This window comes from Pan paniscus, chromosome 12 (genome assembly GCF_029289425.2).
Source record: "Pan paniscus chromosome 12, NHGRI_mPanPan1-v2.0_pri, whole genome shotgun sequence".
Taxonomy (NCBI): domain Eukaryota; kingdom Metazoa; phylum Chordata; class Mammalia; order Primates; family Hominidae; genus Pan; species Pan paniscus.
Genome location: NC_073261.2, coordinates 56,102,203 through 56,116,916, shown reverse-complemented (window position 1 = coordinate 56,116,916; position 14,714 = coordinate 56,102,203). Strand labels below are relative to the sequence as shown.

General features: G+C 41.6%; 1 protein-coding gene across 3 annotated transcripts; it reads right to left on the bottom strand.

Annotated features, from left to right (window-relative positions):
* Positions 1-193: 193 nt before the first annotated feature.
* Positions 194-12,775, bottom strand: SNRPG (small nuclear ribonucleoprotein polypeptide G). Of its 3 annotated transcripts, none has more exons than XM_008956356.5 (4): positions 12,334-12,775; positions 8,058-8,080; positions 6,769-6,893; positions 194-374 (listed from the first exon to the last, which is right to left on the bottom strand). In XM_008956356.5, exons 1-4 carry the CDS (start codon positions 12,363-12,365, stop codon positions 324-326), a joined length of 231 nt encoding a protein of 76 aa, XP_008954604.1. In that variant the 5' UTR covers positions 12,366-12,775; the 3' UTR covers positions 194-323. The 3 variants fall into 3 exon arrangements, with proteins under 3 accessions (XP_008954604.1, XP_034809241.1, XP_024783517.1); XM_034953350.3 differs by having other exon boundaries at positions 11,395-12,417; XM_024927749.3 differs by lacking the exon at positions 8,058-8,080 and having other exon boundaries at positions 12,334-12,477.
* Positions 12,776-14,714: the final 1,939 nt, after the last annotated feature.

The following is a 14,714-nucleotide window of genomic DNA, read 5'->3' as shown; positions in this document are numbered from 1 at the left end:
CATGTTTGTAACTTCTTTATCTGTTCAGTGTTGAAAGATGGACAAAAGGAATCCTTGCCATGTTTCACATTTAATAAGATTCTTTCACTTTAATGCATAAAACCCTTTGAAATCAGTGTTAACCAGGAAAATTCATGTTAGAAAAAATTGGAATGAGAGCTGATATTCTATATTCAGAACATCTGAGAAAGCATTTTTGACTATTACAAAAGTTTATTTAACAAAAAGTCTAATATGAAAATGTACATGACCTAATTTTTACATCATAGTAAAACAGGCCCTATGGAGAGAGGACATGGGTTTCTCTGCTGAACAGCCATTATTTATACTCGTTCCAAGGCTTCCAACATGATGATACTATTTCCTCGTATTACCTAAGAAAGAGAAAAATAAATTTGAAAAGAACAACTCAGGTAACAGACATAACTATGATGATTTAAGAATTTTCACCAAATCATTAATGGTTTTTTAATATTACATGTCGGTTTGCAAAGGTTTGTTCAAGCCACAGGGACACCAAACAACTCTAAGCCCTTTAGACATCTTTTAGATTTAAGGCTAACAATTTTAGATTTAAGGCTAACAATTTGCTTTATGAGATTCTAATGCCAAGTCTCCAATGACTAATTTCACCTTTTTTTTTGAGACAGTCTCACTCTGTTGCCCAGGCTAGAGTGTAGTGGCGCAATCTCGGCTCACTGCAGCCTCTGCCACCCAGGTTCAAGCAATTCTGCTTCAGCCTCCCAAGTAGCTAGGATTACAGGAGCACCCCCCCACCACGCCCAGCTAATTTTTATATTTTTGGTAGAGACGGGGTTTCACCATGTTGGCCAGGCTGGTCTCAAACTCCTGACCTCAAGTAATCTGCTTGCCTCAGCCTCACAAAGTGCTGGGATTACAGGCGTGAGCTACTACGCCTGGCCCTAATTTCACCTTCTAAAATGCAGGACTCAAATTTAAATGCCCATCCCTGACTCTATGGGATCCAAAAATTAATGAGTAAAATAGGTACAGTAGAGTATGTTAGGTACAGTTTGGAGGTATGAGATCATTTAGGGAAGAAACCAGGATGGGAAATTGTGAAAGGCATGCTTTATGAAAATGACATTTTACCTGGGTCTTGGAAATTGGGCAGAATTTTGAAAAGGAGATTTTAGGAAATTCTAGACAGAACTAAGATGAAGACAAAGTATGAGAGGATAAGGAAGTAATCGAATTTGAATGCAGTAAAAAGTTCATGAAGAGAATCAGGAAACAAAGATAGTTGGCATTCAATCTTGGAAAGCTTCAAATGCCAATCTTAGTGTTTGGAGGACATCAGAAACTAACAATGAGCCAGTGAGAGTTTCACTTGGGGGAATGACAATCATAAGTGTCCCTGCAACAAGATATTATATAAATACACCAAAGTTTGAATAGGACAGAACCTAGAGGCAGAAAGAGAAGTTATAAAAAAAGGGCCCTAGGAGAACAGTGCTTGACCTAGTAGATAAGCCATAAATGAAGATAAGAATATTTATCGGGGGCGTGGTGGCTCAGGCCTATAATCCCAGCACTTTGGGAGGCCAAGGCAGTTGGATCACCTGAGGTTGGGAGTTCGAGACCATCCTGGCCAACATGGAGAAACCCCCATCTCTACTAAAAATACAAAATTAGCCGGGTGTGGTGGCACATGCCTGTAATCCCAGCTACTCAGGAGGCTGAGGCAGAAGAATCACTTGAACCTGGGAGGTGGAGGTTGCGGTAAGCCAAGATAGCGCCACTGCACTCCAGCCTGGGCAACGAGCGAAACTGTCCTTTGTCAAAAAAAAAAAAAAAAAACCAAAACCAAAACAAACCAACAGACAAACTTATCAGAGTATAGATGAATCAGCTGGTAAATGAATTCAAGAGGGGTAGAAAAATAAGCGAAACTGGAAGGCTAGGGGACTAAAAACAGTAAGTCCCTAATAGACCGTAGATCATCATAATCGACAGATCACCCATCAGTCAAGTAGAATTGGATAGGTGAATGGAGGGGTACGGGAGGGAAAGAACAGGTAATGTAGGGGAGAGAAAGGATAGGTAATGTAATAATTTGAGGTGTTTATTAGAAATGGAGGCATTCCAAAAAGATTCAAAGTGGAGCTATGCTTATAGGCAGCTAGAGTAGAAGTAGTTGTAACTTATTCTTTTCTCACAGTATCATGCTTGTTTTATTTACACATACGCTATGATTTATTGTGTTCTCCATACAAATGTAAATTTTATGAGGGCAGGGACTTAGGTGCAAAACCCCAGTGCCTAAAATAGTAGCAGGCACACAGAGGGCTCAAGAACCTGGTAAATATGAATAAAAGAACTCACATGTGATTACTGCAGCTGACAGAAGGGAACACAATTGGTAGGATAAGTGTCTTGGAACCTGGCAGCCAGTTATCAGCAATGAGTATGATAAGGTAGTAAAGAGCAGATTTAAAAAAGAATGGCTGGGCATGGTGGCTCACGCCTATAATCCCAGCACTTTGAGAGGTCCAGGTGGGCAGATAGCTTGAGCCCAGGAGTTTGAGACCAGCCTGGGCAACATGGTAAAACCCTGTCTCTACAAAAAATACAAAAATTAGCTGAGGGTGGTGGTGTACACCTGTGGTTCCAGCTACTGGGGAGGCTGAGGTGGAAGGATCAACTGAGCCCAGGGAGGTTGAGACCACAGTGAACCAAGCTCCATGCTACTGCACTCCGGCCTCGGTGACAGAGTGAGACCTTATCTCAAACCAACAACAAAAACCAGTAAACACAGTGCCCTGAAAATGTCAATGGGAACTGAAAGAGTCTAAAGATTGACACTCTTCTTCTAAGTTAACAGAGCTCCCCTCCATTTTTTTGAGACTGGGACTAGCTATGCTGACCAGGCTGCAGTGCAGTGGCTATTCACAGGCACAATCACTGCACACTGCATCCTCAAACTCCTAGGCACAAGTGGTTCTCCTGCCTCTGCCTCTTGAGTAGCTGGGACTATAGGTGCACATCACCATGCCCAGCATAAGCCAGGAGTAGAAACATGCTTACCTAGTTATCAGAATTTTCATTTTAATTATTATTATTTTTGAAACAGGGTCTTGCTCTGTCACCCAAGCTGGAATGCAGTGGTTCAATCACAGCTAACTGCAGCCTTGACCTCCTGGGCTCAAGTGATCCTCCCACTTCAGCCTCTCAAGTAGCTGGGACCAGAGGCATGAGCCATCAAGCTGGGCTAATTTTAAAATTTTCTGTAGAGACAGGGTCTCACCATGTTGCCCAGGCTTATCTCAAACTCCTAGTCTCAAGTGATCCTCCTGCCTTGGCCTCCCAAAGTGCTGGGATTACAGATGTGAGCCACTGCACCTGGCCAGTTATCAGAATTTTAAATTCTCAATTTTTTTTTTTTGGCAACAGATATTGAACATCACATCTCATTACCAAAGCAAGAAAAGCTAGCCTTCCTGCCTAGCTCCCTGCTAAATTTACATATTTCTTTGTCTTGTCACATAATATTTAGAAAATAAGGCTAGATGGTGAACTTTGTCCCACCTTATCTGTGGTCCAAAAACATTAAATGCATAATCCCGGCAACAGACATCCGTAAGTTTTACACTGCATGCTGTTCTTAGCAGTGTGATGATACCTCATACTGTCCCTGGATGTGGATTATCCTTTGTCTAGCATCTCCATGCTGCCCATTAATCAGTTATCTCAGTTTTATGATTGACTGTTGTGGTATCAAAGGGTTACTTGTGTTCAAGTAACCCTTTTTTTTACTTAATACTAGCCTGAAAGTATAAGAGCAGTGATGCTGGCAATATGGATATGCCAAAGAGAAGCTGTAAAGTGCTTCCTTTAAGTGAAAAGGTACAAGTTCTTGACTTAATAAGAAAAAGAATCATATGTTGAGACTGCTAAGATTTATGGTAAGGACGAATCTTCTATCTGTGAGATTGTGAAGAAGTAAAAAGAAATTCGTGCTGGCCAGGCGCGGTGGCTCACGCCTGTAATCCCAGCACTTTGGGAGGCTAAGGCAGGTGGCTCACACGGTCAGGAGTTTGAGACCAGCCTGGCCAACATAGTGAAACCCTGTCTCTACTAAAAATACAAAAATTAGCTTGGCGTGGTGGTGTGCACCTGTAGTCCCAGCTACTCGGGAAGCTGAGGCAGGAGAATCGCTTGAACCCAGGAGGCGGAGGTTGCAGTGAGCCGAGACCACACCACTGCACTCCAGCCTGGGTGACACAGTGAGACTCCGTCACATACACGCGCGTGCACACACACAGAGAAATTTGTGCATAGGGTTCACTACTATCTGTGGTTTCTGGTACCTACTCTGAGGATAAAGGAGGCCTGTTGTAGTGCTCTTCCTCTTTTGCCACTGTGTTTGAGGCCTAATTCTCCAAATCAAACTTGAACCATCAGGTCCAGAATTACATACTGCTCCCTTTTTTGTGCTTCAATGATGCTACAGAAGGACAACCCTAGCAAGAGTGCCTGAACTATGTAACATAATAAAAAGTAAGATAGAGGTGATGCCACTGACAACTCTGGGGATGTCTCAGAAGATAGTTGAGATTATCATTATTAGGTAACGATCCAGCTGACAGGTTAAAAACAAACTCACTCCTGAAAACAAACACATCCTTTTTGAGACAGGATCTCGCTTTGTCACACAGACTGGAGTGCAGTGGTGTGATTTCAGCTCACTGCAGCTTCGACTTCCTGCCTCAGCCTCCTGAGTAGCTGGGACTACAGGTGCACACCACCATGCCCGGCTAATTTTCTAATTTTTTTGTAGAGATGAGGTCTCACTATGTTGCCCAGGCTGATCTCAAACTCCTGGGCTCAAGTGATCCTCCTGCTTCAGACTCTCAAAGTGCTGGGATTATAGATGTGAGCTACTGTGCCCAGCCAACACACACATAACTGCAATAAAACAGTATTAAGTAATTTCAATGGCTTCAATGGATCACTGACTTGGACAAGGTAATAATGAAGCCAACTGTCCTTTGTTAAACAACTTCTAACAAAATGAACAAAACCTTAACCTATTTGTTTCCCTTCTTCCAACTTTAGAAAAGTCAAAAAGTTCATCTCTGTTCTTGCCTTTTAAAATGTCTTTTATTAAAGAAGTCTGATGTGTTATTATTTCTTTTTCAAAGTGAAGACTCAGCAGCAAGAATTACTGTCTGCTGATAAAAACTTTTTTTTTTCTTTGGCTGGAGGTTGGGGGGGTGTGTGTGTCACATAAACCTCAGAGATGGAACAGGAGGCTGCCCAACACACTAAGTAGGTAATCATTACTTAAATGACTTGGGATGGCAGTGCTTTCAACCAATTTCTGTGCAAAGAAAATAAAATCCATAAAGTTTAGGGGGAAAATTGCCAGAGGGATGCTCTATTCCTTCTCTGATAAAATTCCAATGAGCAGTGTGTTACATAATTCTCTAATCTTCTCAAAGCAGAATTGACAATTAGGTGCCAAGTTCTTCCTGAATCCTTTTCAGCAAATTTGTTGCAAGGAACTAAAAACCTAATCTACCTTCTATTAGAATGAAAATTTATTTGTAAAAATAAGGGCTTGGAGGAAAATCTTGGGGTATCTAGAAAATGTTTTTAAAAGGACTTGGCTACTAATGATGCTGGCAGCCTTATTCAACAGAAGCTCACAAGGGAATATACCTGAAAGACAAGTCAATTTACATGAAACTTGGGGGTACAGTGTGGTATCTGGAGACTCTAAACTGTTTTTTCAGTCATAACTATTGATTTGCTTTTCAAAATACAGTAATGAAAAAGTATCTGAAATAAGTAATAACACAAACCTTGGAAAGAATGGTATGTAAAAAAATTAAACAGGCAGAGATGTCAAAATAGGTCTATCTTCAACTTTACTGCTCAAACTTAAAAATCAAGGTTAATAAATCAAGGCTAATAATTAGCAACTCTTACCACTCCTTGGAGGTCTTTATGCTTAATAATTTGCTAAAAGTAAGTTGTCCTTTTTGGTTCACCTTTTTCAAGAACTTTGGGCTTACCGCTTTATTAGGTATGTTGTCCTGTGTTAGACAAAGAGGGACTCAAAGTCTGGGTATCAAAACTCTTCTTCAGCAATCACTAAAACTACGGCCCAATGAATGTAGGAATGTTTAATCCTATGAGGGCTCAGTATGTGCTTTTTTATTTTTTCCTGCTTTTTCTCTCATGTGAATAACTGTCACTGTGATTATCCCTTGTAACTTTTACCTTGGCTACCTTAAAATTTTGGGTGTGGTAAACCAGAAAATCCAGGTTAACTATGTATACAAGTAAAATCAGAAAGTGTTATCTGTGAACTGGCAGATCTGCATTAGGCATTAGTAGAAATGCAAAACCTTAATTAAGTTCCGCCCCATACCTACTAAAGTAGAATCTTCATTTTAAGAAGATTCCCTGGGGATTCATATACACATTAAGGTTTCAGAACTACTGCTCTAATGAAGGACCAACTATGAGCCTCTATTGCAGAATAAAGCTCAAAAAGGATTTCCAACAGCTATTTCAAGCGCTAGGACCTTAGGTTCTGTATAGTTGAGATCTTACCTACAGGTAAGCAGGATATTACTGGTTCATACTGAGTAACTGCCGTATGTTCAACTAAAAAGGAGATGGAAAGTCTAATCTTGCCTGTTATTTGCCATTTCTGGGGGTTACTAACCAGGAAAGTTAATACACATTCCAAAAGAAAAATGAAATCTCCAAGAGAACTCTTGTATCTTTACTTACCACCATTCCAATATTGTTCTGTTGTCCACTAGTCGCCATCTCCACACATTCATCTATCACAAGGTTCATAAAGGGATCAAATCCCCGCAATATTCCTTGGACATGTCTGCCACCATTTAATTTCACTATTAAAAAGAGAAAAAGAAGTTTTAGAAAAACATTCCATTAGCTACCAAGCATTCACTAAAAATCAGGTGGGATAAAACACAAGTATTTGAGATGTCTGAAACCCACTATCCTTACTGTATGACAAGAACTGGGTTAAACATTTTTGTATTTACTTCCACATTTTAATTTATAAGAATCCTAAAAAGTAGTATTATCCTTACTTTATAGGACAGAACTAAACTTCAGAGCTTTTTTAAAATTTTTATAAAGATGGGGGCTCCCTATGTTGCCCAGGCTGGTCTCGAACTCCTGGGCTCAAGGGATCCTCCCGCTTTGGCCTACCAAAGTGCTGGGGGATTATAGGTGTAAACCACCGTGCCCGAGCTTTTAAGTAACTGGGTTCATGGTTATACAGCTACTGTATGATAGAAGTGAGATTCAAGCTGAAGGCTGCTTACCTCTAACGCTCATGGTTTTTTCCCCTACATATATTTCAAGTACTGTGTGGGTCAGATTTTTAGATAAATTGAACAAATGTTATTCCTACATATTCCCAAGAAACAAGATAATTGTTCCTTGTCTAAGTCCTTTGTAGCTTGTTTAAAGAAAAAAGGTTGATAAATCCTGTTAATTTTGCCAAAGTGAGGAAGGGCTTACATAAGATAAAGCCTGAAGTGCTGTTAAATTTATTAATTATCAGAAATTAGGTAAATAAAATTGTCTAGTTAGGATTAAGTAATCTGCTTAATTAACGGATGTGAATTACAGGTCCTGTGTGCTTTAAATGTTTTTTTTTTTGAGACGGAGTCTAGCTCTATAGCCCGGACTGGAGTGCAGTAGCGCCATCTTGGCTCACTGCAAACTCCACCTCCTGGGTTCATGCCATTCTCCTGACTCAGCCTCCCGAGTAACTGGGACTACAGGCGCCCGCCACTGCGCCCGGCTAATTTTTTTTTGTATTTTTAGTAGAGACGGGGTTTCACTGTGTTAGCCAGGATGGTCTTGATCTCCTGACCTTGCGATCCGCCTGCCTCGGCCTCCCAAAGTGCTGGGATTACAGGCGTGAGCCATCGCGCCTGGCCGCTTTAAATTTTTATAAAGTTGCTCCAAACATATTGCTAAGACACATGTAAAAAGCAATTAAATAATTAAAAAAAACCCCAAAACAACAACAAACTTACATGATAACTTCTTGTCCATAAATCTGAAAAAGGAAAAGGGTAAAGATTATATAACCAATTAAAAAAATTTAAGCATAAACAAGTAAATAGGTATAGTTAAGATAATTTGCTAAAATTTATACAATGGGAATAATGAAATCTAAAATAGTAAAAAAAATGTATTGCTGTAAAGAGTGAGGGAGTAGGGCAAGGTAGCTCACGCCTGTAATCCCAGCACTTTAGGAGGCTGAGGCGGGTGGACTGCTTGAGCTCAGGAGTTGAGACCAGCCTGGGCAACATGGTGAAACCCCATCTCTACCAAAAATACAAAAATTAGCTGGGGGTGGTGGCACATGCCTATGGTTCCAGCTACTTGGGAGGCTGAGGTCGGAGAATCACTGGAGCCTGCCACGTTGAGGCTGTAGTGAGCCATGATTGCGCCACTGCCCTCCAGCTTGGGCAATAGAGCGAAACTGTCTCAGGGGAAAAAAAGAGTGGGGGCATAAAGGGTTACCTAAATTAGACATTCTACGAAGCAAAGTAATTTGGGAAGAGGAAAGGCAATAAAAATAAAACATATTTAGACTATATTAATTTACATTAAGTAGAGTATACTAATGTGAATTACATTCTTATTGTTCAATACTATGTTGTTTCATTGACCTAAATTTCTTTCTTTCTTTCTTTTTTTTTTTAAGAGATGGGAGTCTCACTATGTTGCCCAGGCTGGTCTTGAATTCCTGGCCTCAAAAAATATGCTCCCCCTCAGCCTCCCAAAGTGCTGCTGGGATTACACAGGCATGAGCTACCACATCTGGTCTCATTGACCTAATTTTCAATGATTGGATTTTATAGTCACAAGAGGAAAACAAAGACTTGCCTACGTTTGGTTATTTCCAAAACTAAGTTGTAAAGACAGCAAACAGTAATCAAATCATATCCAATTCAATAGGTATTTTATATTTGAAATAAGTAGTGTTCTTTTATTTAATATTAAAGCATCAAGCATAAATGTTCAGGGTAGTCCTCAACATTTAAGTATATTTTAGAATAATAAATGCACATTTGAAACTTCAAACGATATGAATTAAAAAAAAATTCCATTTTAGTGGAATACGAGATTAAGCCATGCAGTCAAATCAGTTTTTAATCTCTTCCATTTATAGGCCAGAAAACATAAAATTTCATTCAATTTTAAAAATTTCATTCAAATTTTAAAATATAAAAAAATGAAAAAAAAGATGTTTAGTATATGGGCCACGAAGTGGGGCACTTATTCAATTTTAATGTATAGGATTATCATGGGAAAATGTAAATATAAAACGAGCATGACTGAAGGAGGGAGTAGATACATTTACAAGTAAAAATATATTTATGGGCCGGGCGCAGTGGCTCATGCTTGTAATCCCAGCACTTTGGGAGGCCAAGGCGGGCGGATCACCTGAGGTCGGGAGTTCGAGACCAGCCTGATCAACATGGAGAAAACCCGTCTCTACTAAAAAAAAAAAAAAAAAAAAAAAAAAAAAAAAAAAAAAAATAGTCGGGTGTGGTGGTGCATGCTTGTAATCCCAGCTACTCGGGAGGCTGAGGCAGGAGAATCGCTTGAACCCGGGAGGCGCAGGTTGCGGTGAGCCAAGATCGCGCCACTGCACTCCAGCCTGGGCAGTAAGAGCGAAACTCCATCTCAAAAAAAAAAAAAAACACACATATATATATATGTATATATATATATATATATACATGAAGTAAACTATATTTTAATAAGATACATAAAACGTATCAAATATAACACACAAGATCTTATACAATCTTTACAACGACTTTGCAATTATGGTCTATCATTTCCACCGTTTTTACAGATGGAGAACTAGGCTTGGAAAAGCTAAAGCAATTTTTCAAAGTCACACAGCAAGTGAGAGCAAACACAAATAGTTCAGTTTGACTGGAGAATGGAATACGTGAGTATTAGCAGCTATAAGGTTTGGTGCTTGAATGCTGGGTTAAGTACAGACTCGATTTTGCATACTGTCATAAATTATTAAAGCAGTCACTGGCAAGACTACTGTGGCAGCAAATTTTAAGAAGTGGAAGGAAGAATTCAGTTAAGCCAGTGTATCTCAACTTCTATACTACTGACATTTGGGACCAGTTAATTTTGTATTGTTGGGGGCAGTCGAATAAGCGGTAGGATGTTTAGCAGCATCCCTGGTGTCTACTCACTAGAAGCCGGTAGCACCAGATTCCCTACTCCCCATTTAAGAACACCTGAGTTATGCTACACCAGAAGGAGGGCATAATGGTGTAAAAGAAGATGCTATCTGTGAGAAAGCAAAGGAAGAAAAAATTTTTAAGTCATTTTGGCGGCAGATCTGACCGGATTTCACAATTCATGAAACCTAGGGATGAGAAGAGAAAGGTATTAAAACTAGCCTCCTTCTCTGAAATTTTCAAAAACTATGTTATGAACCAGAAAGAAAATCTTAGATTACAAGTAGAGAATGGTCTTTTTGTTAAAAAAAAAAAAGTCACCATTTCACCAGTCCCTGATGAATCCAGAGGATACTTACATCACCAAAAATAACTTTCAGATAAAAAGAGTAATTTTCACAATAATTTCTGGGTAACTTCTATTTTTTTTTTTTTTTTTTTGGGACGGAGTCTCGCTCTGTTGCCCAGGCTGGAGTGCAGTGGCGCGATCTCGGCTCACTGCAAGCTCCGCCTCCCGCGTTCACGCCATTCTCCTGCCTCAGCCTCCCAAGTAGCTGGGACTACAAGTGCCCGCCACCACGCCCACATAATTTTTTGTATTTTTATAGAGACGGGGTTTCACCTTTTTAGCCATGATGGTCTCCATCTCCTGACCTCGTGATCCGCCCGCCTCGGCCTCCCAAAGTGCTGGGATTACAGGCGTGAGCCACCGCGTTGGGCTTATGTTTTAATAATTAATTCCTTAACAGACCTAACTAAAATATACATAGAAGTAGTTTTCATACAAAAGATGGCTTTGATACAAATGGACCTTTAAATGCAAAAATATTATTATTTTTTGAAACAGAGTTTCGGTCTTGTTACCCAGGCTGGAGGGCAATGGCGCAATCTTGACTCACTGCAATCTCCGCTTCCCGGGTTCAAGCGATTCTCCTGCCTCAACCTCCGGAGTAGCTGAGACTACAGGCTTACACCACCTGCCTGGCTAATTTTTTGTATTTTTAGTAGAGACGGGGGTTTCACCATGTTGGCCAGGCTGGTCTCGAACTCCTGACCTCAGGTGATCCACTCGCCTCAGCCTCCCAAAGTGCTGGGATTACAGGCGTGAGCCACTGTGCCCGGCCGCAAAATTATTAAATAGGAACTTTACCTTTTGTCTGACTTCCATGGGCCTGGTAATACATTAACTATACACGAAGCCAACCGCATGCTACGCCAGAAAAAACTGATCCCTGTAAAAATTTTGCATCCTTTGTGCAATCCAACTAATACATGTAGAATTCCAGCATCAGGAAGTATAAGCAAAACAGAAACGTAGTCAGGAAACACATAACCTGTTAAGTCCACTCAAAAAGTATTTGAGGAGTTCAAAGCTTTACGTTGAGTCCTACCTAAAGTAAGGCTCTCCTACTTAAAGTTGTTTGACTTTACTGGGTGTGTAGAAAAAACTTCAAAAAATTAGCCTTCTCTGACTAGAAAAAATTAATGTTCTTAAAAAAAAAAGAAAAATGAATGTTCTTACATAGTTTCAACATCAGAGCAAGATAACACGACGTTCAAGCTTAACGTAAAAGAAGGCAAGAAAAAGGAATGAGGTTTCTAAGTAAAAGCTCAAAACACCTACAAACACATTTGCTAAGACTAAAGTGGCTTTCGGATTCTGATGCCTCACGTAGTTTTAAAAACACTTCCTTCCCTTCCAGCCCCTCCTTAGTTCCTTTAGAGAATTTCCCCCTCTAGCCGTCTATCTAGAACATGATACTATTCGAGATGTTCAACAAAAGGTGGCGTTGGAGATCTTCAAGGAACGAGGGAGAGCGCCGGGTGACCAGGGGCCGGACCGCGGGACCTGGAGACTAGTCGGCCGGAAGGAGGTGCCGTGGCTGCCGGCCGTAACCACACCGACGCGCGAGCTCTGCGCGGGCTTCACGTCTCATGTGCGGGAGCCTGGCCGGGATCCCGGCGACCTCGGACCGGAAGAAGAAATGAAGTGAAGCGGCTCAAGACATTCGGCTAACGGAGAGGGAACCAAGGGACTCGCGGGACGCAAATAACTGACCAGTTCGGTTTGGCTCTCACACATACTTACTTTTTCAACTCGGGAGGGTGAGCTTTGCTCATGGTGTATACTCCGCGGGCTCACAGATGCCTTGGAACGCAACGCGCGGCTTCCCTCACGCTCCCGCGGTAGGCCCGGCGTCTTGCGTCTGCCGTTATCGACCTCGTTAGCCAATGGATTGTTGGCACTTTTTACATTTCACCTCGCGATATCTCAGCGCCTCGGTCATCGTTGAGCTTCCGGTTATGTCCTCAGCGATTGGCCAGGACGGAGGGGTGCGTCCTCTAGGCACCTTTCTGAATTCCGTTTTCCTTGTACAAAATTGAGATAACGGGTATTCCACCGGTGGGTATCCCTGCTCTTTTTCTTTTCTTTTTGAGACGGAGTCTAGCTCTGTAGCCCAGGCTGGAGTGCAGTGGCGCGATCTCGGCTCACTGCAAGCTCGGCCTCCCGGGCTCACGCCATTCTCCTGCCTCAGCCACCCGAATGGCTGGGACTACAGGCGCCCGCCACCACGCCCGGGTAATTTTGTGTATCTTTTAGTAGAGACGGGGTTTCACCATGTTAGCCAGGATGGTCTCGATCTCCTGACCTCGTTATCCGCCCGCCTCGGCCTCCCAAAGTGGTAGGATTACAGGCGTGAGCTACCGCGCCCAGCCGGGTATCCCTGCTCTTGTTTATGGAACAGCCAAAATAAACAAACAAACAAACAAATAAATCAATATATAAATAAATAAAAATAACAAAGCCGGGCGCCGTAAATCCCAGAACTTTGGATCTCTTGAGCCCAGGAGTTCGAGACCAGCCTGGGCAACATAGCGAGACCCCTTCTCTATTTAAAAAATAAAATTGAGATATTGAGATAACGGTCCCGTCTCTAGCTCCTGGGCAAACCCGGCCAATCCCGCATGTCTGTGGATCGTATCGCTTATTTTCTTCATATATACCAATATATCAAATGATAATCATCCCTGGAGGAATGGGCCTCTCTCTATATATGTATATTTTTTTGAGACGGAGTCTTGCTCTGTCGCCCAGACTGGAGTGCAGTGGCACGATCTCGGCTCACTGCAAGCTCTGCCTCCCGGGTTCACGCCATTCTCCTGCCTCAGCCTCCCGAGTAGCTGGGACTACAGGTGCCCGCCACCACGCCGGGCTAATTTTTTGTATTTTTAGTAGACACCGTATTTCACTGTGTTAGCCAGGATGGTCTTGATCTCCTGACCTCGTGATCCGCTGGCCTCGGCCTCCCAAAGTGCTGGGATTAAAGGCGTGAGCCCCCGCTCCCGGCTGGGCCTCTATATTTTTTTGGCAGGTAACCCTACAGCATACTGTCAGACCAAGTGGGGTTCCCGTAACATGTAAATTAGCAGCCTCTGAACCATTGTAGAGTAAGGTGACTGGGTCTGTCTCCAAGAATTTGAATCTATTTCTGACTGAGGGGTCTTGCAAAAAAATTTTTTTTTTGAGATGAGTTCTTGCTCTGTCACCTAGGCTGGGGAGCATGGTGTGATCATGGCTCACTGCAACCTCGAACTCCTGGCCTCAAGCAATCCTTCCACCTCAGCCTCCTGAGTTGTTGAGACTACAGGCGCACGCCACTGCACCCAGCTAATTTTTTTTTGTAGAGACGAGGTCTCGCTTTGTTGCCCAGGCTGTTCTCAAATTCCTGGCCTCAAGAGATCTGCCTGCCTCCGGCTCCCAAAGTGCTGAGATTACAGGGGTGAGCCAGCATGCCTGGCAATTCTGAAATTTTTCAAACACTACCTCCAGAACTCACTGATGTGCTATTGCCCCTGTATATAAAACGTGGTGCAGCACACAAACATTTTCTAATATAAGGTGTTCTTTTTTCATGTCAAGATGTGTAAAAAGTGGTTTCGGACTTGTTCCCAGTTGTTACCCCAAAATTATAGAAGACTAAACCAAAATAGAATACCTTGTTTTAAAATAGGGGATAGTTCTCAAAAATTCAGTTAATTCCTGATATTCTGGAATGGCTCTATATAAATATCAATGATAGTAAAGACTTAAACTCATCACATATTTTGCACTCTCTTAGTACTCAAAATCCTAGACACTGAATTTTTTCTAGCAGGGTCATAGCTTTGTACCTTTACTACCACTTGCTATTAGTGTTTAGTTGAAGCTAGAGACCTGACATAGATAATGAATTTCTCTTTTTAACCTTATAGACAGTTTCTTTTCTACATTAATGAACTTCAAGTCACAATGTCCTAGTCTCCTCTCAAAGTTTTTCCCATTTACAATGAACCAGTTCTGCATCTGAACTATAACAACTAATTTCCACTCTTCTGGACATTTTAAACTCATTTAACCTGTTAAAAGGAGAAGCATCCTGAGAAAGTTACATATTCACCACCCAGATATAAGGAAAGGAGACTCAATAG

What these genes read in the sequence shown, in the direction of transcription:
- SNRPG (XM_034953350.3), bottom strand. Translation starts at nt 11,453, where the DNA reads ATGCGGTTGGCTTCGTGTATAGTTAATGTATTACCAGGCCCATGGAAG. An exon ending in CCATGGAAGTCAGACAAAAG is followed by an intron (nt 8,081 to 11,394) that starts GTAAAGTTCCTA and finishes TTCCTTTTTCAG; the next exon opens with ATTTATGGACAAGAAGTTAT. An exon ending in AGAACAATATTGGAATGGTG is followed by an intron (nt 375 to 6,768) that starts GTAAGTAAAGAT and finishes TCTCTTTCTTAG; the next exon opens with GTAATACGAGGAAATAGTAT.